The following is a 19,477-nucleotide window of genomic DNA, read 5'->3' as shown; positions in this document are numbered from 1 at the left end:
GATCTTGCTTTCAGTGGATTGTAGGGTAACGCTTTTTTGTTTGCCGGAGAGCACAAGAAAGCGAGAGCGACGCCCCTGAGGAGTCGATACGGTGAGAAGTTGGATTTAATGGCTACCTGCTTTCTAATTAAGGATGAATGAAACCATAAGCTACCAAATTAACATGTACTTCAACAAGAGAACCAAAAACAAGTGGCCTATGAGTGGTTTGGTTGTTGTTATTGGAAGAACATATCTTTTATTTGTATCTGCTTGCAAACTATAAGTTGTTGAGGTATTATTCTTCTCAAAATCGTTTGACAATATGTGACATGATATATAGGGACAGGAAAACAAAAATCATATCAAGCACATGATGATTCCATAGCTGATGCATTTGTTCTTTGATACTATCACGATTTAGAGAAAGAAATGCACCAACAAAAACACAAAAGCATGTGAGGCATAAGATCCTTTACCATCAGTTTGTACTCCTAAAATAAATGATTGCTCAATCATTTTGCTTTGAAATTTTCACATAAAATTAAAGATTGAAAGTTGATGACAAGAACAAATTATGTGAGAGTTTGGTTTACTGTCTTTGACAAAATGCTATTAGAGGGGAGTAGATTTATGAAAAAAATTCAGAATACAAAAGGATTACATGAACATCTGACTACCACATTGGCTTCAACTACATACAATAACACATACATGAACAACCAGTTAGCACACCCAACCATAAAAACCAACACTAAGAATCCAAGCATGGCTTCTCCATTAGAATAAAAATCCACAAGGATCAGAACATCTGACTACCACCAAAAGTTGTAGTGGTTCTGTTGTTAAAGGACATGTATAATTCCACTTTAAAGTTACATGACACCATTCACTTCCTCTCTCAGCTTGGCAGGGACAAAACCAGGCTCCGCATTACAGAATCGATGTTACAAATCAGATCGATCAGCTCATTCATCGACAAGGAGCACATCAGCCTGCACAAACAGAAGTTAAACCAAAACAATACGCTTTGCACAGTCATTGTGACACACACACACATAACGAAAACCTCTCCACCTAGAGTTCCATCTGGGAGAGCTGCTGCGATCAACTTGAGTCGGTCTCAAAGTCAAGCTTTCGACATATTTCAGGACCGAATTGCCTCGATCTTCCTGGTTGTCTCCTAGGTGCAGGGGGGCATGTCCCTGCAATGCCTGTTAGCCAAGGTAATGAAATGGGTGTCCTGATGCATTCACCAAAGGGCAACTTCCCAGCAGATATTTCTTGTATATGATTTGAAACAATCAGTTCAAGAAACGATCGAAAAACCGACTCCAGGAGGTCCTCATCTTCCTTGGCGGCATCTTTTCGAGAGGAATCAGAATGATAGTCGTCAAAGTTCAGCTGCCGTCGAGAAGGGATTTGCATTTTTCCCTTCACTATCTTCTTCTTAGGGGCAACAACCAATTCTTCTGACCCAGGCGCAAACGGATCAAATATGTTCTTTGTTGGAGTTTGGCAGCCCAAAATTGAGTCAGGCTCCTCAGATTGGTAAGAAGAGGTCGTAAACCCCAAATTCTGTCTGTTTGGAGGCGGGGTTGCAGGATAAACTTCCCTTCTACCAATGAGTTCAACAGATGCTTCGTCTCGATCCTCTGAGTGGCTATTGTTTTCCATCAAGGGAGCCTGCCCATAAATTTTATGCCCACCACTTTCCACCTTAATCACAGACTCCATCTCCACCATCGTTCTCATCAACTTTAGAAGCCCTAACTTTCTCAAAGGTGGAAACTTTGGGTCCTGGCCAACTTCCGGAGTCAATTGACCTAATTGTAAACCTGCCCTGACAGGAATAAATATCCTTTCTGATCTATACTTCAAGTTGAATCATAGAAGGCTGTTTTCCACGATTAAAATGGGGATTGAACCCAAAGAATCACAATGCCAAGCTCCTAATCAGATCACCCAGAGAAGCACCTATCGAAAATTTCATCTGTTTGTCAAACGAAGATAAGAACGAAAAAAGAATGTCAGTCAGCTCTACGCGTCATCTTGATCTCGAAAGCCAAAAAGGAGGCAATTTCTTCAGAACACTTATCGAAAACCCTAGTGACTCGACTCCAAAACAGCATCACCCGCAAAATCGACAACTCCGAACTCAAACAACAATAAAAAGTTTCGATTTTGGAGCAAAGAACTCAGATCAAAGGGCAAACCCCCAATCCTTGAAACGATCAGAAACCCTACAAAAACCCATGGGAAAGAAAAGAGGCCATTTTCTGCTGCCCTCCAAAGCTATGAAAGAGAGCATCGTTCGAGTAGAGAAGAGATAGCGTACCTCTCGATCGTCCGGCCAATCGACCAAGAAGCAACGGAGAGCTTGGCTTTCTGTGAACGACGAGAGACGGACGTAATGTACGCCGCCGAAACGAAACGAAGCGAAAAGATACGGCGGCCGTGCTATATAAAGAAAGCGTATAGACGACGATTCGTGAATCGGACGGCTCTAGTTGCATCAAGCTCCCGCGATCCTCGACTGTGTTTTGCAACAAATCACAGCTTGCCACGTATCCGCCACCGAGCTACCAGTCTTGTTGTACGACACGAGATGGCGACCGGGGCGACGCCGAACGCCAATGGCCATGAGCAGATTACAGTGTCATTTGCTCGAACGCCTTGACGATGACATCGTGGGACTCGTTGGAGTTGAGCGACAGGCAGGAAGCTCCTCCAAATCTTTCGATGCCCGGATGTCGTTTTCCACGACAGGTAAGCGATGACAATGCATCCTCCTCAGATCGAGAAAGTGGGTGATGGTAGTCCATTACTGATGCCGAAACTGTAGTTTCATAGCATCCTCACCAATAATGGATTTCCATCACCACCTTCACCGATTGCTAGATCAGTAGTAGTTCACTGAATTCATTTCACCGTCATCACGTCCACAAAAGCATCGATGTTGCAGGGAGAATTAGCGACTGCCGGAAAAATATCATATGTACAGAGAATCCAATCCATCATTCTGACAAAGCTAAGCTCGAAACTGTCAGTGAGATTAAAAGGATCAACATGTGAAAATGTCAAACAAGCTAAAAGTGCAATGAATGATCACACATTCTTGCCGTGGCAGCTGACCGGAGAACTCGTGCGCTGTTTCTTTTTTCGCTTTGCCAAGAAGAGTGAGAGAACCAGCACTCTGAGTTTCTTCCTCTTCGCCGAAAACTGCTTCTGCACGCCACCATCATTGATCATTAGAGGAGACAAGAAGTCATCCCTTTTGCTTAGCATTTGGCGGAGAGAAACCTTAGGTTTTCCGTTGATTATTTGAAGTGCTCGTGAATCTTGCTCCTCGCGGCCGGTGAGCTTTCTGCTCAGTATCTGTCCGATCGAAAGGGTGGAACCATGTGAATTGCTACTTGATCCGGCTGTTATCATACTCAGTCCATTTACATCAAGAATCCAAGAGCGCCTTTGATGGGGAGTCGAGGAGTTCTTGAATTTGGTGTTGGTTAGATGAGACAACCGCCGCATCCTATCATGTTGGGACCTCCATTTCCTAAGAGCTTCTTCAGCTGCGATCTTACCACTGGTTGCAGCTTCCTCCTTCTTTAAGGCTTCCTGTAGTGCCTTTCTACTGGTTTCAACATCTGCATTTGTTTCCTCCACCTTTTCCAGTAGATCTACCTTAGATTGCTGTGCTTCTTCTAGATCAGTCATGACAGCTTCCATTTTCCTCTGCAAATTTTCATCAGCCTCTTGGGCTCTTTTGATCAGCACGGCATACTCCTCCATGGTAAGAACAATTTTGTTGGTATTTTGGAGTGCCTCATCTGTATCTTTGCCATCTGTTTGAGCTTTAATTTCTGCGAGGGCTACAGCCTCCGCAGATCTGGCTGCTGCCTCCACCTTTTTTGCTGCAACAAACCTCACCTCAGCAGTCTTTATACTAGACTTTGTCCGTTGGATACCAACAGATAGCTTAGAAATTTCGATTTTGGCAGCCTCAGCAGTTCTTCTAAACTTCTCTGTTTCAGACTTGAGCTGTTCCATATGTCTCAACATGTCCGAAGGGCTTTGAGAATCTTTGCTTTTTGCATCTTTGATCTGTGCTATTTGCGACAATGTTATACTAAGGTCTTGTTCCAAGGAGGATACTTTAACAATATTTAAGTTTAGCTTTTCACGGGTTTTCTTAAGAAAATTTTTCTCATCCTCTATTGCACTTTTTAGCAATTCAACTGAACTCTGAGTTCCAGCAAGACCACTTGTGGTCTTGTTCAGGTATAACTTAGCCTGCTTCAACTCCCTTAAAATCGAAACTGGGGTTTGCTTCTGATCAGAAATTTGATCTACGGGCACCTTGTGGTTCTTAGAATAGGTGGAGCACTTTTCTTGAGTATTGAAACTCGGAGGCATCAGCATCGTACAAGAATATTTCTCTGGATCATCAATGACTTGGGAGGCTTCTCCCTGTAGTTGTAATTTTAAGCCATCTGCTATTTTTTTAGTCATTTCCAGTTCTTTCAACACATTAAGTGTCTCTCTTTCCTTCAAAAAAAGATCCATCTCTAACTTTATGGTTTGTTCTTCCATTTTCATAAGCTCAACATCCTGAAAGCAACCATAGTTTTCTTCAGAAATCCAACTTACATAATATTGAAATTATGGATGAAGGTGTTATGGAGGGTCTTTAGTGATAAAAAGAAAAAGGAAATCTAGAAGTAGCTCTGAAAAGCAAAGAATGAACAAAAATGTCTCTTCCAGAAGATCTAACTATAATCCATGAAGCCAAGGAGTTCAAAGTCTGTAAACTAGAACATATGCTCCTCAGACAAAGTCCGTTCACCTAATTGAAACAGCAAATTAACAACTCATTTACATTATCCTGCATATTGCTGAAATTTGCATACCATGCAAAATTTCAAAGCAAAAGAAGTTATCAACTCATGAATGTTATCCCTCAAGTTATCAACTCATGAACGTAATCCCTTAGGTTATCAACTCATGAAGTTGCCAAATTTGGCCTTTCTAAGAGAACTTTTGTGACCTTTCTTTATCCAATCATATGGAAAATTTAGTAAAAAACACAGCATGATAATTACAAAGCAATTTTTCGATTTAAAAGACACCAAAATCTTAACAAACTTCCAATTGTTTAGCCAATATAAATATAATCTAGTTTGAAAATCAAGATTGAGGTAGCTGATTTTGGTCACTTTTACTTAATCAAACAAGGTTAACTTTGGCTGCAGGATGGCGGCCACACATAGAACCCAGATGGAGCTAGGGCCATGCCAGAAAGCCCACTCACTTGGCCAATGGCCTGAGCAATCGCACATGCTTTCCTTCACACATGGCTTCCATCATATTGGTATCTCTAAAATTAAAATAACCGTAGCTACTTAGGTCAATGTTAAAGCTCCTTTCTCGTATGAACTCCGTCTAAATTATATTATGAAAACCCACAAACAGAAGAGGTTAAGGATGGGCCACATGTTAGTTGTACCCCTGTATTGGCAAGAGTATGTGCATATACTGGGTACAAAGGTGTCTTTAATCACTGCTTCACACTTCAAATGAATCGAATAAGATGGTTTGGTAACTGTTAGGAGGAAGAACTTGACAACTTTATATTCTGACTGAAGTGAGTCAGACGATTTAACTGTTAGGGAAAGAAATCGAGCACAACTGGCCTACCAACGTGGGCCCGTACACATGAAGGACACCAATCAACCCAAAACCCAATCTATTTTTTGAAGAAACATATGATCCTAAAACTAACTATTCGTTGAAATTAGGAAGAAAAAAAAAAATCCCTCGGTCAAGTAATTCATGCCGCACTCCCTGGTAAACAGAAAATTATGCTCGGCATATATCTTGTCGATTTTCTGTGCATGAAAATATTTTCCATTTTCCATGTCAACTGGGTATTCTGTCCAAACCCTCGGTCACAGTCCTCCTTTTTCTCCCTCAAGTTCCATGCATTTGACTGTCTTAAATTAGCAGCTTTCAAGTGCGAGTGACCTCTTATGATATTCCATTTCTTATTTACATAATGAATGATTTTCACATCAAATTCTTAATTATTATCAGGTATCACAATATCTCTCATCTTTGATGCTTCAAGTTATTGACAAAGTGTATCAACATTCCTGGATTGTCCTGCCTTAGGAACATCTTGAAGACAATAGTTTCTCATGAAGTCTTAAGACCCTCGCTATCTCGAATAGTTCTTATGAGATTCAATCACTGTACCAAAATCAGTCTAGGAATTTTGTCATACCTTCGTCAAACCTGAGTAACCTCTATGTTCTCAAGATGCCAAGAACCAATTTTCTTAATATATTTACTTGCAGCTGACCTGCAACAACACTGTCCTTGCCAAGGTAAGAAAACAAGTAATGTAGAGTTGCCACAGGTACCAATTTCTCATAAAGCAAACATGCAGAACAACCATGCTTCTCTAAAATCACTCTTCAGAAACCATGTACCAATTTCTCTTTTTCTTCTTTTTTTTTTCTTTTTGAGGAGCGAAACCAGATTAGCTTGAGTAAAGCAATATTCTTTTTCCTAAGTCACAATCACTCGTCCGTTACTCCAATCATAATGCCCAAATCCTGCGATTCCGCTCATCAATCAACTAACCTTGTTTACCTACATTCATCGATACGACCAAATCGACCTGTTTAATTCATGTTCCTAGTGCCACTGACGGGGAGCACTACCGGATGTACCCGCACCACCGATTGGCCTACACTACCGTACTTCAAATGCGAGTAAAAGTAGAGAGAGGGCAGGGGATCACAAGACCAGTGAGAAGAAGAGAACTGTGGACTGACAATATGGAGTAGAAGACTTGACTAGTAATCGGTGTTACCTCAGGGGAAAGAAGAAACTGAGGGCATGGCTGCGGCCTCCACGGAGTGGCGCTCCCACCAAATCGGTCGACGGCCTCCTTCACCGACCTGAACGGGGCCGAGAAGTCGACCTCCCCTCTCCCGCTCCTCTTCGCCGCCTCCTCCATGGAACCCGCAGCAGCAGGGGCAGCAGTAGGAAGAGGTCGCAGCCTCATTATCGTTCCCTCCTCGCGGAGACCGCTAACCCGGGAGACATGGCATGGCAGTGGAAGAGGAGGGAGGGAAGAGCGGCCGATAGGGTGGTGAGATACACTTCGTCTATGCGGCACTGACATTGACCGTCCAATTATGACAGTAGATCAATCACGGGCGTCCGAGTACCGCATCGCCGAAGGAGATGAGCCAAAGGGGTGACGAGTGGACGGCGGATATGATATCGCGTAATACTGCAAAAGGTGCGTTACGCACGAAGCATGTGGTGACAGTACGCCTCAACAGCGATCCCGTGACTCCCACTCCCGCATCGCGCAGGGGATCGCATCACGAGGCGCCGAGACTGGCCCTCCAAATATATATATATATATATATATGAATATATATATATATATATATATATATATATATATATATATATATATATATATATATATATTCATTCTTTATTACAAAGGAAAGTGAACAATTTACTAAAAAAAAATCACTAATTCTTTGTTACCAAATGGTATCTGTCAACTGAAAATTTTAATTATGAACTTTATTTCTTTTAAACCTAATTTTAGATTTAAAAAATAAAATATTTTTATAAAAATTTGAAGCTAGATCAATAGATTTTAAATTTAAGATATTAATCACTATACAATTATTCATATTTTAATTTTATTTTATATTTAATTAGTTTGAAATGATAGTTGACAATCTCCAATTGAATGGAATTGTAGTCACCACTAAACACGATTTATCGTCTTTCTTTTCTCTATCTAAATATTGATATATATATATATATATATATATATATATATATATATTCAAAATTTATCGACGATCGAATCTTAATTTTTAAAATTTGTTTCCTTCAATTAGAATTTTTTTTATAATTTAATTATTTTTTTCTCCAAACAAATTGATTTCACATATTCAAAATTACTTGTTAACCCCGTCACACATGTAATCTTGGATGAAATTGTTTCTATAAAACTATCTGCGCCGACATGCATAGCATGCAGACAACTATGAGTTTGGATCTTTGACTTGTTTAAGGGAGCAGTGCAAATCAAGTCTTGGGTTCTTCATGTTCCAATGGTCCTTTCATCTTTAGGTGAGAACGATGAAGAGGAACTATATTGTAGTCAAACTCCTCGAGCCCTCAAACGAGGAATAGTCTTCTTTCAATCTCAGCTTCGTTCCTAAGGAAGCCAAAGGAGAGAGACTTGATAGCGGTCACTTCACATCTAATCCTAACCAAGAAAGACAAACAGTGGAGATGAGGTGCTCGACGGAGCTAATCGAGGAGATTAAAGTGTCTCCGAGGTCGTAATTCGGATGGCTTTAAATGCAAGCAGTAGATCATGAACAGGAGAATCCATCAACGTTTAATCACTTTAATTTCGTCAGATAAAGATTTATATTTGCAGTCTCAATAAGTTGATTTTTTCTTTATATTTATATGTTCTTTTTGTTTTTTTTTTTTGGTGATAAGAGGTAAGAAGCATGTTGTTCATGGATTTGTCATGGGAAGAAAATAGAGATTGACATTTTATAGAAAATGTATTGATCAACAGATGAGAAGAAATCAAAATTAAAATGCATCTAAATTGTTAGCTAGCTCATGAAAGAGGAAGCACTGCAAAGCAATACAACTGTAGGAGGACTTTGGTGTGCTTTTGTATGATACTCCAAATTGTATCAGCTGGCAGGGCCATTAAATTGCTGCCATGAGAAGGACAAAAGAGGTGCCATGTTTTCCATTCTTCCATGGAGCTTTTATCATCTCATTGGGAAGTATCTTTCAACGAAAGATGCCTCTCTCCAGCTTTTGTCTGTACATGGAGCACCAATCTTGTTTCTACCGAATGCTGGTGTTGTTGACCAAGTATAAGTTACCTGGGTCCTCTAATCATCTCTCTCTGTCCCTCATGAGAGGCTCCCGGACTACATTGCTGGAGGAGCCAAAGCTCATGAGCTGAGGCACTATGGTGTGGCTGTTGTGCTGAACAAAGGACTTGTCTTCGGCGTGGATGATCTGCTGGTTAGCCATTGACGACTCCGCCTGCTGCATTTGAATCCATAAGATCTCCGCTTGAGCCACAGCGAGCTGCATCTGTAGCTGAGATACTTGGTCTTCAAGGTAGGAGATGACTCCCACGCAGCCGTAGATTGGATCTTTCATCCTCGCATTCGCCTCGTAGACAAGGCTTCTCACTGCATCTGCTCGCTGATGCACGGAAAGTTCCTGCATCGATCCATATAGTTAGCCATGTTTTCACAGAGAGAGAGAGAGAGAGAGAGAGACCTTCAACATCTTGTTAACGTTGCTGGCACCGAAGACCTTGTGAACGATGGCGAACTTGTAGGGATCGTCGGGAGGGAAGTAAGGAGCAAAGATGCAATCTTTAGCGCACCGTCGCCGGAGCAGTTTGCAGGAAGCACAGGGAGAGCTGCCACCCATTTCTCCTACGTGAAACCAAGATCGGAAGCGAGAGGAGGAAGATGGGGATCACAATGGATGGTGATGCAGTCTTATAATGGTGGCGTAGTCTTTGAGAGGTAGGTCGAAACAGCAACAGTGAGCAATAAGATATTACAGAAGGTGTTCTTGGGATTTCAAGAGTGTCTTGCATGTTCACATGTAGTTCAAGTCTGCTCCTGCATCGTCTCCATCCTGGATCTCAGACAAGGAGAGTTGCATGAAGCTTCGTTCTGGACGTTGAACCTTCGAACTAGCTTCTCCTTACCACGTGTCCTTGCTGCTAGCTTTTGATGATGATGATGATGGAGCAGTCGATCAAAGTTAGAGTGGACATAAAGCGCAAATCTCTATGATTGAATTGTCAACTTTGACTTTAGTTGTTCTTCTCCCAAAAAAAGTCAATCAAGATCAAATAAGAAATAGCAAATGGGCAAACATGTTCTATTCTTATTGGAATCTTGATTTGAGACGAACTCAATGTTCAGATTGATTGAGAAGACTGTAGAGAAGCACATGCTGAATTTTCTCCCACGACAGCTGTGATGAATATAGCACGCCATGCTCGAGATGCGTGCTTTAATTGATCAACGGTGTGGATGTTGATCCCTAGGATTCTTTTTATATCTGGTATAGTATCAGACTCATTTACCAAATTTGGTTTAAAAAGATAATATTGATTCAAAGAAATATATATTTTTTGTTCAAACAATAATATAAATTTAAAGTGGAAATGTATAGAAATATAAACAAAAGACCAAAAAATCGTTCAGATTTTTTTTGACGTGAAAAAATGTTTGTTATGGTAGGGAGTTAATAAATGTGAGAAACAATAGAGAGCTTATTACTGATAACAGTATCGTATAAATAGGCGAGGAGGTGAGATGGGCGTGATGCTGTTCTTGCTGTCGATCTTATAAAGGCTCCTCCCCATCCATCGCCTCCACCGCCTCATCTTCTTGCGTCCAAACCCTAAGCTATCCGACCGGAAGAACGGATCAACCGACTACCAAGCCCGGATTTCGATCGATCTCTCCCTTCCGCTCCAGTTCCGATCCCTAGGTACGTTTTCTCGACCGCTGACTCTCTCACTCTCTCTCCATCGATCCGTGGCGATCGGTTGCAATTAGGTAGGTCTCTTCGCCCCGATCCTCGTCGGAATCCTCTCGACTGTTCTTGCAGTGGATCGCGATGATCTAGATTCGGTGTTTTTCTTACTCTCATTTGGCTAGCGGGGTGTTTTGCGCAGCGTGTTGCTCTATATGCTTCCAAGAAAGAGATCTGTGGGAGCTGTGGTTGAAGAGGACCGGGAACCGATAGCAGAAGAGGCGGTGCAGAAGAAGGCTAAAACGGACTGCTCGGTCTCTTCCGAGGTGGCGGGGTCATCGGCGATGGAAGAGGAGAATAACCGAGCCAATGGCACGGAGGTCGATGCTAATGGGAACAGGAAGCGGTCGGAGATTGATGAGGACTTGCACAGCCGGCAGCTGGCTGTGTATGGAAGGGAGGCAATGCGTAGACTCGTTGCATCAAATGTTCTCATTTCTGGACTTCAGGGCCTAGGAGCTGAGATAGGTAAATTTTCTTGACTCTGGATATAATTTCTTTCGTTCCTGAATGAATTGATTGCTAACCATTTTTCCTCGAATCTTCTCTTATACTAGAAAATAATGCGACTGACAAAGGCACCAGTCGGGGGCTGTTGTGTCTGTTAATTATTCATGGCGTTCTGTATAGTAGCTCTGTCTTTTTCGTCATCTATTTCTTTTGGAAACCTGAACCAGAATAGGAGAGCTGGCCCCATCCATGAATTAAAAGGCTTTGTTACATGATGCTAAATCGCCTGTTATTCATGTTAGTAAAATGTATTTGTTAATCAGCTATCTACTTATTTTTGTTTCACTTTTATGCCATTTTGTTGATGGACTTGATACACACGACTTCTTTTAATTCTTTTAATGAGCAGGCTTGTGTAGGTTTTTTGCTTAAACGTTACTCTTATGTAGGTAATTTGTGCAGAAAATAAACATCCTTCATTATTTCATTTCTTGTGTTCTTGGAGTTATGATGTGGCAATCTTTAGTATCAAAACTGTTCATCTTGCGATTTTCGTTTATGTTGTGCTTTCTTTTGGTAGTTGCACTAAAAATGTTTGACAACATGAACTTGTACATTCTGTTTGCTTGCAGCAAAGAATCTTGTTCTTGCAGGCGTCAAATCTATTACCTTGCATGATGAGGGGGATGTAGAACTTTGGGACTTGTCCAGCAATTTCTTTTTCTCAGAAGATGATATTGGTAAGAACAGAGCTCTTGCTTGTGTTCTGAAGCTGCAAGAGCTGAACAATGCTGTTACAGTTTCCACTTTGACTGGAACTTTGTCAAAGGAGCAGCTTTCTTGTTTCCAGGTCTGTCCACTGAATGTTGTATCTTAAAGTGTGTTGTAGAACAGCTTCCATGTATTTAGTAATCACTATATGAATAGGCTTATTCTTATTTTATCACCATGTGTTTGTTGCAAAAATAAGTTGCTTCACTGTGACATGCACATGGTAGCTGTTTCCAGCCTATCTACAAATTTTTGAGGAGTAAAAAAAAAGAAGAAGAAGATGAGGGGAAGGACAAAATGTAAAAGGGAGAGGAGAGAGGAAACTCGAAGGGAAGGCAAAAGAACTGCAGTCATGATTATAATTATGAAGCAGAGGAGGAGGTGGTGTTGTTGCCTTTGCCATCCGTTGTGACTGTCGTTGATGTCCTCTTGCTGTCATTGCCATTGCATATGCATTGGTTCCCGCATGAGACAAGGAGGAGATGGTAGAGGGAGAAGGAAGGGGACAGTGTAGCCCTAGACTTTTAAGGGAACAAGGATGTTGTGTCAATGAGGAAGATGTGATAGGATCCATGACTAATCCTAATCCCATGATCACTTCTCCATAGAAAGTGTCTTCTTGTATCTGTATATGTATTACGTTAATCCTCTGCTCACTGGCGCGAGGAGGAAGTGGAGCCACACTCTCTTTTAAGTCTATAAGCTATTAAGTTTTGGATCGTTTTATGGGGTGGATGCTTATTTTTTATTCATCTAGAAAATTACCTTTATATGGTATGATACAATGTTTGTTCTTCCTAGTAGATTTATCATAGTACTTTTTTTTAATGAACTATTCTATAATATTTCTCATTATCATTTATTAGACAGTTTTTAATGATTAAATTGTATGTATAACTTTATGCAATATAGTAAAGGGATCATTTAGTACTTTTTTCTACTTGATTTATGAAATTTATTTCTTGATTTTTCTTTTTTGCTACATTTACTGCATTTTTTTTATTTTCAAGCCATTTCTTGCCTTATTCCAACTAAATTTATTTTTTATTTTCAATCTTGATCCTGTTCCTATGACCTCTATGTCTACTTCTTTTCCTGTTCATGATAACTAGCATGTAGGAAAGAAGATGTTCTGAAGAAACCTTGTGCACTAGTATGGTGTTCTGGTTGCTGAAACAAAATTTGTCATCTTTAACAAATTTTCCTAATGGAATGAATGATTTGGCTAAAAGGATCAGAATTTGAAATAGACATAGATCTTGATTCATGTGCTTAACTTTGTTTTATCACTTCTAATAATAAAAAAGGGTAGAAGATTTCATGTCTGTCAATCCAAGTCAGTGGACATATATGGGTCTAGAGTAGACAGGAAAATCCTAGTGCCACCAATGTTGCAGCGGTGGTAGCAGATGTCTTTGACTTATAATCTTAAATTGTTTATTTCTTTCTGGTGATTTTACCTCTAGCAGCATAACCCATTTTGTCAGAGTAGCTCATGTTTGAGGTTTTAGTGCAGGCTGTTGTTTTTACTGACTTGAGCTTGGAGAAGGCAATTGAGTTTGATGACCATTGTCATAACCACCAGCCTTCAATTCCCTTCATTAGATGTGAAGTTCGAGGACTTTTTGGCAGTGTGTTCTGTGATTTTGGTCCAGAGTTCACTGTTTTCGATCTTGATGGTGAGGAGCCACATACTGGTATAATTGCATCCATCAGTAGTGACAATCCTGCACTTGTATCATGTGTTGACGATGAGCGGCTGGAGTTCCAGGATGGGGATCTCGTTGTCTTCTCCGAAGTCCAGGGGATGACAGAACTTAATGATGGGAAGCCAAGAAAAATTAAGAGTGCCAGGCCATATTCTTTTATTCTTGATGAAGACACAACCCAGTTTGGTGCATACAAGAAAAGTGGAATTGTTACTCAGATAAAGGAACCTAAGGTTCTAAGATTTAGAACTTTAAGGGAGGCTCTTGTAGAATCAGGAGACTTCCTTTTAAGTGACTTCTCCAAGTTTGGCCATCCACCTCTATTGCACTTGGCTTTTCAAGCCTTAGACAAGTTTAGATATGAAATGGGTCGTTTTCCTGTTGCTGGGTCAGAGGATGATGCTCAAAAGCTAATATCCTTAGTTATTAGCATCAATGAGAGCCTTGGTGATGGTAAGCTAGAAGAAGTTGACAAGAAACTTCTACACCATTTCGCTAATGGTTGCAAAGCCATTTTGAATCCTATGGCTGCGATGTTTGGTGGGATTGTTGGGCAAGAGGTGGTTAAAGCTTGCTCTGGAAAGTTTCATCCGCTTTTTCAGGTGAGATATCTAGCTTGTTTTGTGCATTCTTCTATTAAGTCATAATCTATTTGCTTTACAACTTTGTTTACAACCTAATATATTATATTCCATTTGGCAGTTCTTTTACTTTGATTCAGTTGAGTCCCTTCCTGCTGAACCATTGGAACCTAGTGATGTTAAGCCACTGAATTGTCGATATGATGCTCAAATCTCTGTGTTTGGATCCAAGCTTCAAAAGAAGCTAGAAGAGGCTAAAGTATTTATTGTAGGATCCGGTGCTCTTGGGTGTGAATTCTTGAAGAACTTGGCACTGATGGGGGTTTGTTGTGGGCAGAAGGGCAAACTAAATATAACCGATGATGATGTCATTGAAAAGAGTAATCTCAGTCGCCAATTTCTCTTCCGTGACTGGAATATTGGGCAAGCCAAATCCACTGTGGCTGCTTCTGCTGCAGTTTCAATCAACCCTAGTCTTCATATTGAGGCTTTTCAGAATAGAGCAAGTCCAGATACAGAAAATGTGTTTGATGATGCATTTTGGGAGAGCACAGATGTTGTTATTAATGCATTGGACAATGTGACTGCGAGAATGTACATTGATGCCCGGTGCGTGTACTTCCAAAAGCCACTTTTGGAGTCTGGAACTTTAGGTGCAAAGTGTAACACACAGATGGTCATTCCTCATTTGACTGAGAATTATGGTGCTTCTAGAGATCCACCTGAGAAACAGGCACCTATGTGCACTGTTCATTCCTTCCCTCATAATATTGATCACTGTCTAACATGGGCCCGGTCTGAGTTTGAGGGCTTGCTTGAGAAGACACCAAATGAAGTAAATGCTTTCCTGTCTAACCCAAGTGCATATGCATCTGCCTTGAAAAGCCAAGGCGATGCCCAGGCCAGGGATCTACTTGACCGTGTTCTTGAATGCCTTGATAAGGATAGATGTGAGACATTCCAAGACTGTATTAACTGGGCTCGTCTAAGGTAACATTCAAATTCCTCTCATTGCAATATTCTCTATGCATTTGTATTTTGGGATGATTCATATTGCAGACATTTAGTCTTTCAAAGTTCATCAGTTTCTTGTAATGTTAGGAGCTTATGCATCGGCTTCATTCTTATTGCTGTTGTCATGTCTTTTTGGTTCCATATGTGCTATATGGTACCCTGATTACCCGTGCGCTCATGTGACTATATACCTTGTGCAGCCCCATATATGGCTTTGTAGACTACATTTTAGAACATTAATTTTGTAAGAAGCTCCAACGGCATTTTGGTCTTTTAAATAATTTTATTTAGAAAGAATATCTTCCATATCGAACTGAAACTCTGACAGAGCTAATGAAGTTAACCGATATGCATCAACATCCTTGGCTTTGACATTCAATTTCCTTTTCCCCCTCTTTTTTCTCTTGGTGTTCATAAAATTGTATTCTTTTCCTTGTAGATTTGAAGATTACTTCTCCAATCGTGTGAAGCAGTTAACTTTCACATTCCCTGAGGATGCAATCACCAGCACTGGTGTACCTTTTTGGTCTGCTCCCAAACGTTTCCCACGACCATTAGAGTTTTCATCTGGCGACCTCGGTCACCTTCACTTTGTTATGGCTGCTTCGATGCTAAGAGCAGAGACATTTGGAATTCCTATTCCTGGTTGGTCGAAATATCCAAAGAAATTAGCTGATGCTGTTGACAAGGTTATAGTGCCTGAATTTCAGCCTAAGACAGGAGTTAATATCGTAACAGATGAGAAAGCTACTAGTTTATCCTCTGTTTCTGTTGATGATGCTGCTGTCATCAATGATCTTCTTGCAAAGCTGGAGGAGTGTGCCAAGAAGCTGCCTCCAGGATTTCGGATGAACCCAGTTCAGTTTGAAAAGGTTAGTTCCTACTTCAATTTGAAGTATCTTAAACATTTAGGTGCTTTTCTTTTGCATCTAGAAGTCTTCGACCTCTCTGACGTACTATTAGTATATGATTTTTTTGTATTAAGATTGCGTCTTGTTAGTTACTTGGTGTCCTAATTTTTGTTCTTTTCTGTACATCTGAACCTTTTAGTTCTAACAAAATAATTTGACCAGCTGACAGATCTGATATGTAGTCCAGAACCCCAGTGTAATTTCTTTCATCGATGATCACCATCTCCGTGAAACAAGCTTTTCTTTGTTGCTAGATCAATGCTTTAGCTGCTCGATGGCCTTTTCCCATTATCTCGCTAAAAATTGAAGTTTGTCATAGTGAGTCTTCATAACAAGTGTGGGATTACATCAAATGGCTTTATACAGCTTGTCTGTTTTTATGTTTCATGTGCTGTGTCATCTGTCATTCTTGTCTATTAATTTTATCACCACTAAATTTTATTGCTTGATATTCTGCTTATAGTTGTTTTCATTGTTGGAAAGATTTTTTGTTTGCTTTCTTCTATCAGTCTTGTGGAACTTAGGTCATTGTTTCACTTGGACAGTTCCCGAGTGTTTTTCAAACCCTGCTTATCGTATTATTGGTTATACAGGACGATGACACAAATTGCCACATGGATTTAATTGCTGGGCTAGCCAACATGCGCGCAAGGAACTACAGCATCCCAGAAGTTGACAAGCTCAAAGCAAAGTTTATAGCTGGAAGGATCATCCCAGCCATCGCCACTGCCACGGCAATGGCCACAGGTTTGGTGTGCCTAGAGCTTTACAAAGTGCTTGCCGGCGGACATAAGGTGGAAGACTACCGAAACACCTTTGCGAACTTGGCGCTTCCTTTATTCTCCATGGCGGAGCCAGTTCCACCGAACGTGATGAAGCACCGAGACATGAGCTGGACAATCTGGGATCGGTGGATCGTTAAGGGTGATCTCACCCTTAGGGAGCTCCTTCGGTGGCTCAAGGACAAAGGACTAAATGCCTATAGCATCTCCAGTGGTACTTCTTTACTATACAACAGCATGTTTCCCAGGCACAATAATCGGATGGACAGGAAGGTGGTTGATCTGATAAAGGAGGTTGCCAAGGTGGAGGTGCCCCCTTATAGGCGTCATGTGGATGTTGTCGTGGCTTGTGAGGATGACAAAGATGGCGATGATGTGGACATTCCACTGGTATCCATTTACTTCCGATAGTCACATTTGAGATCAAAGGACTTGTTAAAGGTCTATCGATAACTCAGCCTGCAGAAGCTTTAAGAAAGATCACCGAGTTTCTAAGATTTTGGGTGTACTGAAAAAAAAAGAAGAAAGCATGACGGGTTGCACAGTAGTATCCTCAGCTGCTCATGTATTCCTGTTATTATCCGTAGAGCTAGAGAGTCATGTAGGTGCTGTTGCTCGTCTAACCTTTTGTTGAGCCTGTCATACAGTAGATTGTGTTTTTGTTCTCCGTATGCCGTTCCTCAAACAAAGCACCGGTTTATATTCACAAAGATCTGCAGTTATATATGTTTGGCAGATTCAGTGATTTTGATATATTTGCCGATTCATCCTTTCATTCCATACTATTCTCAACAGCTAATTAGGATATATAGTTTTAGGTGGTTCAAGTCAACTCTGGACTCCACAATTGAAGTTGAGACTATCTGTTCCTCGAGTTCAATGATAGCGTGTGTTGTGTTGCATGGCATTGGCAGGAATGGTGATGGGAATGCTGGCGGGCAGCATCCCATGATGGTTCACCGTGATGATCCTCCCTCCACAAGAAGTCGGCACTGATGGGGAAGGTGGACGACATGCACCCTGGCCGTGTGGCTTCCTGGCAGAGCCGACGCTGTGCCGCCTCATCCTCCTCCCCGTGCCGAGCTCCAATGGCACCGCCTACCGGGGGGGTGGCGTCGTCCAGCTCCCCCGAGGAGTCACCATCCAGCCATGGATCTGCCTCCTCCTCCTCCTCCTCTCCTGCATCTGCGCACTTGACATGGTGGTGAATAAGACGGTTTTAGCTTTGGTTTGATCACTCAGGGGCTTCAGATACAATCTATCGATTTATATTCTCAACAGAACCCAACGAGTACAAAGACTTTACGAAAGACACTATTAACACAAATCTTGATTTTTCGATGTTCCATAAAACTATATTTGCGGTATATTCGACAGGGATCCCTCCGATTACACGAATCCATCAATCTCTAATTAACCACAAATCCACAAGACACCGAGAGTTCGAACCAATTCCGAAACCATCAACTCCTTCAAAACCATCCACTTTACCATCCTCCGCACAGCGCAGGCGGCATCTCTCTTATTTCTGTGTGCAGCAACACCTGAAAGGAACCATACCCCAACCACAATGGCAGCAGTAGCAGCAACAGCGCATTGATGAGCTTTTCGTTCTGCCTTGTGACGTTTCGATGAGATAAGCTTTCCGGAGGGTGTTGAAAAAGGGTGTGATGTGGAGAGAGAGAGAGAGAGAGAGAGAGAGAGAGAGAGTATGAGCTGAAGTCTCTCTGTTCGCCAGCTCTCACCGCTTCTCCTCCCGGACCACTCCCCCTGCCCTCGTATAGCCTCGCCGTCTGCGTGCATGGAGGCCCAGAATGCTCAGCCCTTCCGCTGGCACTACGACATGCTTGACGACAACAACTTCCACGTCCACGGCCGCGGCCTCCTCCTCCTCTCCTTCTCCGCTCTCCTATCCTTGGCCCTCCTCTGCTTGTACCTTTGGTGGGCATGTCGCTACCGCCGGTGGGCGGCTGAAACGGGCTCAGCGAGCCTGCCTTCTGCCGCGATGTCGCCTTGTAAGGCCGGTCTGGACCCAGACACCATCGGCAGCTTCCCGGTGCACCTACACCGAGCGCCAGGGACCGGCGACGAGGCGTCGCAGTGCTCCATATGCCTCAGTTGCTACATGGAAGGGGATAAGATCAAGGTGTTGCCGGGTTGCGACCACGGCTTCCATCCGGAGTGCGTTGATGAATGGTTACGGGCGCAGGCGAACTGCCCGCTCTGCAGGGCTTCGCTCGTCCGGTCATCGGTGGCTAAGGAGCCGGAGGCCATGCCTTGAGAGAGAGAGAGATCTTTTCTTGGACATCTGTGACATAGCTTATGGTAAGATTTGGAATTCGAATCCTGTCTTCACTGCTATAAGATATGTTTTACCTAAGACGAGATAAAGAGAAGAAGTAGCAGAGCATTCGAACTGTATTGTCATCAGAAGAAACCTGACAGAGAGAACAGATTGTCACGACAAAGCTTTTTCCTCCGCTTCACCCCACACACAAACATGCTGTGTGGTGGAGAAAAAATCCTCAACAAAGAAAGCTGGAGAATCACTACTTTAAAGATACTCTCTCGAGTAATATCTCTTTTCCTAATGCTCTATCCACCATTGGCATTGGAGTCGCCTTGGTCTCTGC

General features: G+C 41.9%; 4 protein-coding genes across 5 annotated transcripts; 2 read left to right on the top strand and 2 right to left on the bottom strand.

The window, feature by feature from the left end:
• Positions 1-734: 734 nt before the first annotated feature.
• LOC135586055 (WEB family protein At2g38370-like) lies at positions 735-7,354 on the bottom strand. Of its 2 annotated transcripts, none has more exons than XM_065194632.1 (3): positions 6,857-7,354; positions 2,318-4,590; positions 735-1,972 (listed from the first exon to the last, which is right to left on the bottom strand). In XM_065194632.1, exons 1-2 carry the CDS (start codon positions 7,169-7,171, stop codon positions 3,088-3,090), a joined length of 1,818 nt encoding a protein of 605 aa, XP_065050704.1. In that variant the 5' UTR covers positions 7,172-7,354; the 3' UTR covers positions 735-1,972; positions 2,318-3,087. The 2 variants fall into 2 exon arrangements, with proteins under 2 accessions (XP_065050704.1, XP_065050706.1); XM_065194634.1 differs by having other exon boundaries at positions 735-1,956.
• Positions 7,355-8,566: 1,212 nt separating this feature from the next.
• Positions 8,567-9,634, bottom strand: LOC103993997 (LOB domain-containing protein 12-like). The gene is made up of 2 exons (XM_009414245.3): positions 9,346-9,634; positions 8,567-9,285 (listed from the first exon to the last, which is right to left on the bottom strand). The coding sequence occupies exons 1-2, from the start codon at positions 9,499-9,501 to the stop codon at positions 8,950-8,952; spliced, it is 492 nt and encodes a 163-aa protein (XP_009412520.2). The 5' UTR covers positions 9,502-9,634; the 3' UTR covers positions 8,567-8,949.
• Positions 9,635-10,415: 781 nt separating this feature from the next.
• LOC135680595 (ubiquitin-activating enzyme E1 1-like) lies at positions 10,416-17,597 on the top strand. The gene is made up of 7 exons (XM_065194631.1): positions 10,416-10,581; positions 10,769-11,094; positions 11,709-11,926; positions 13,364-14,158; positions 14,259-15,127; positions 15,591-16,023; positions 16,656-17,597. Exons 2-7 carry the CDS (start codon positions 10,782-10,784, stop codon positions 17,253-17,255), a joined length of 3,228 nt encoding a protein of 1,075 aa, XP_065050703.1. The 5' UTR covers positions 10,416-10,581; positions 10,769-10,781; the 3' UTR covers positions 17,256-17,597.
• Positions 17,598-18,645: 1,048 nt separating this feature from the next.
• LOC103993999 (RING-H2 finger protein ATL66-like) lies at positions 18,646-19,125 on the top strand. Its single transcript, XM_009414249.3, has one exon. The coding sequence runs from the start codon at positions 18,646-18,648 to the stop codon at positions 19,123-19,125; it is 480 nt and encodes a 159-aa protein (XP_009412524.2).
• The last annotated feature ends 352 nt before the right edge of the window (positions 19,126-19,477 follow it).

Source organism: Musa acuminata, chromosome BXJ1-8 (assembly GCF_036884655.1).
Source record: "Musa acuminata AAA Group cultivar baxijiao chromosome BXJ1-8, Cavendish_Baxijiao_AAA, whole genome shotgun sequence".
Lineage (NCBI taxonomy): Eukaryota > Viridiplantae > Streptophyta > Magnoliopsida > Zingiberales > Musaceae > Musa > Musa acuminata.
Note: the sequence above shows the minus strand (reverse complement) of the source record. Positions and strands in the feature narration are given on the sequence as shown.

What these genes read in the sequence shown, in the direction of transcription:
- LOC135586055 (XM_065194632.1), bottom strand. Translation starts at nt 7,171, where the DNA reads ATGTCAGTGCCGCATAGACGAAGTGTATCTCACCACCCTATCGGCCGC. An exon ending in AGTTTCTTCTTTCCCCTGAG is followed by an intron (nt 4,591 to 6,856) that starts GTAACACCGATT and finishes GGTTGCTTTCAG; the next exon opens with GATGTTGAGCTTATGAAAAT.
- LOC103993997 (XM_009414245.3), bottom strand. Translation starts at nt 9,501, where the DNA reads ATGGGTGGCAGCTCTCCCTGTGCTTCCTGCAAACTGCTCCGGCGACGG. An exon ending in ACGTTAACAAGATGTTGAAG is followed by an intron (nt 9,286 to 9,345) that starts GTCTCTCTCTCT and finishes GGATCGATGCAG; the next exon opens with GAACTTTCCGTGCATCAGCG.
- LOC135680595 (XM_065194631.1), top strand. Translation starts at nt 10,782, where the DNA reads ATGCTTCCAAGAAAGAGATCTGTGGGAGCTGTGGTTGAAGAGGACCGG. An exon ending in AGTTTCATCCGCTTTTTCAG is followed by an intron (nt 14,159 to 14,258) that starts GTGAGATATCTA and finishes TCCATTTGGCAG; the next exon opens with TTCTTTTACTTTGATTCAGT. An exon ending in ATTAACTGGGCTCGTCTAAG is followed by an intron (nt 15,128 to 15,590) that starts GTAACATTCAAA and finishes TTTTCCTTGTAG; the next exon opens with ATTTGAAGATTACTTCTCCA.
- LOC103993999 (XM_009414249.3), top strand. Translation starts at nt 18,646, where the DNA reads ATGGAGGCCCAGAATGCTCAGCCCTTCCGCTGGCACTACGACATGCTT.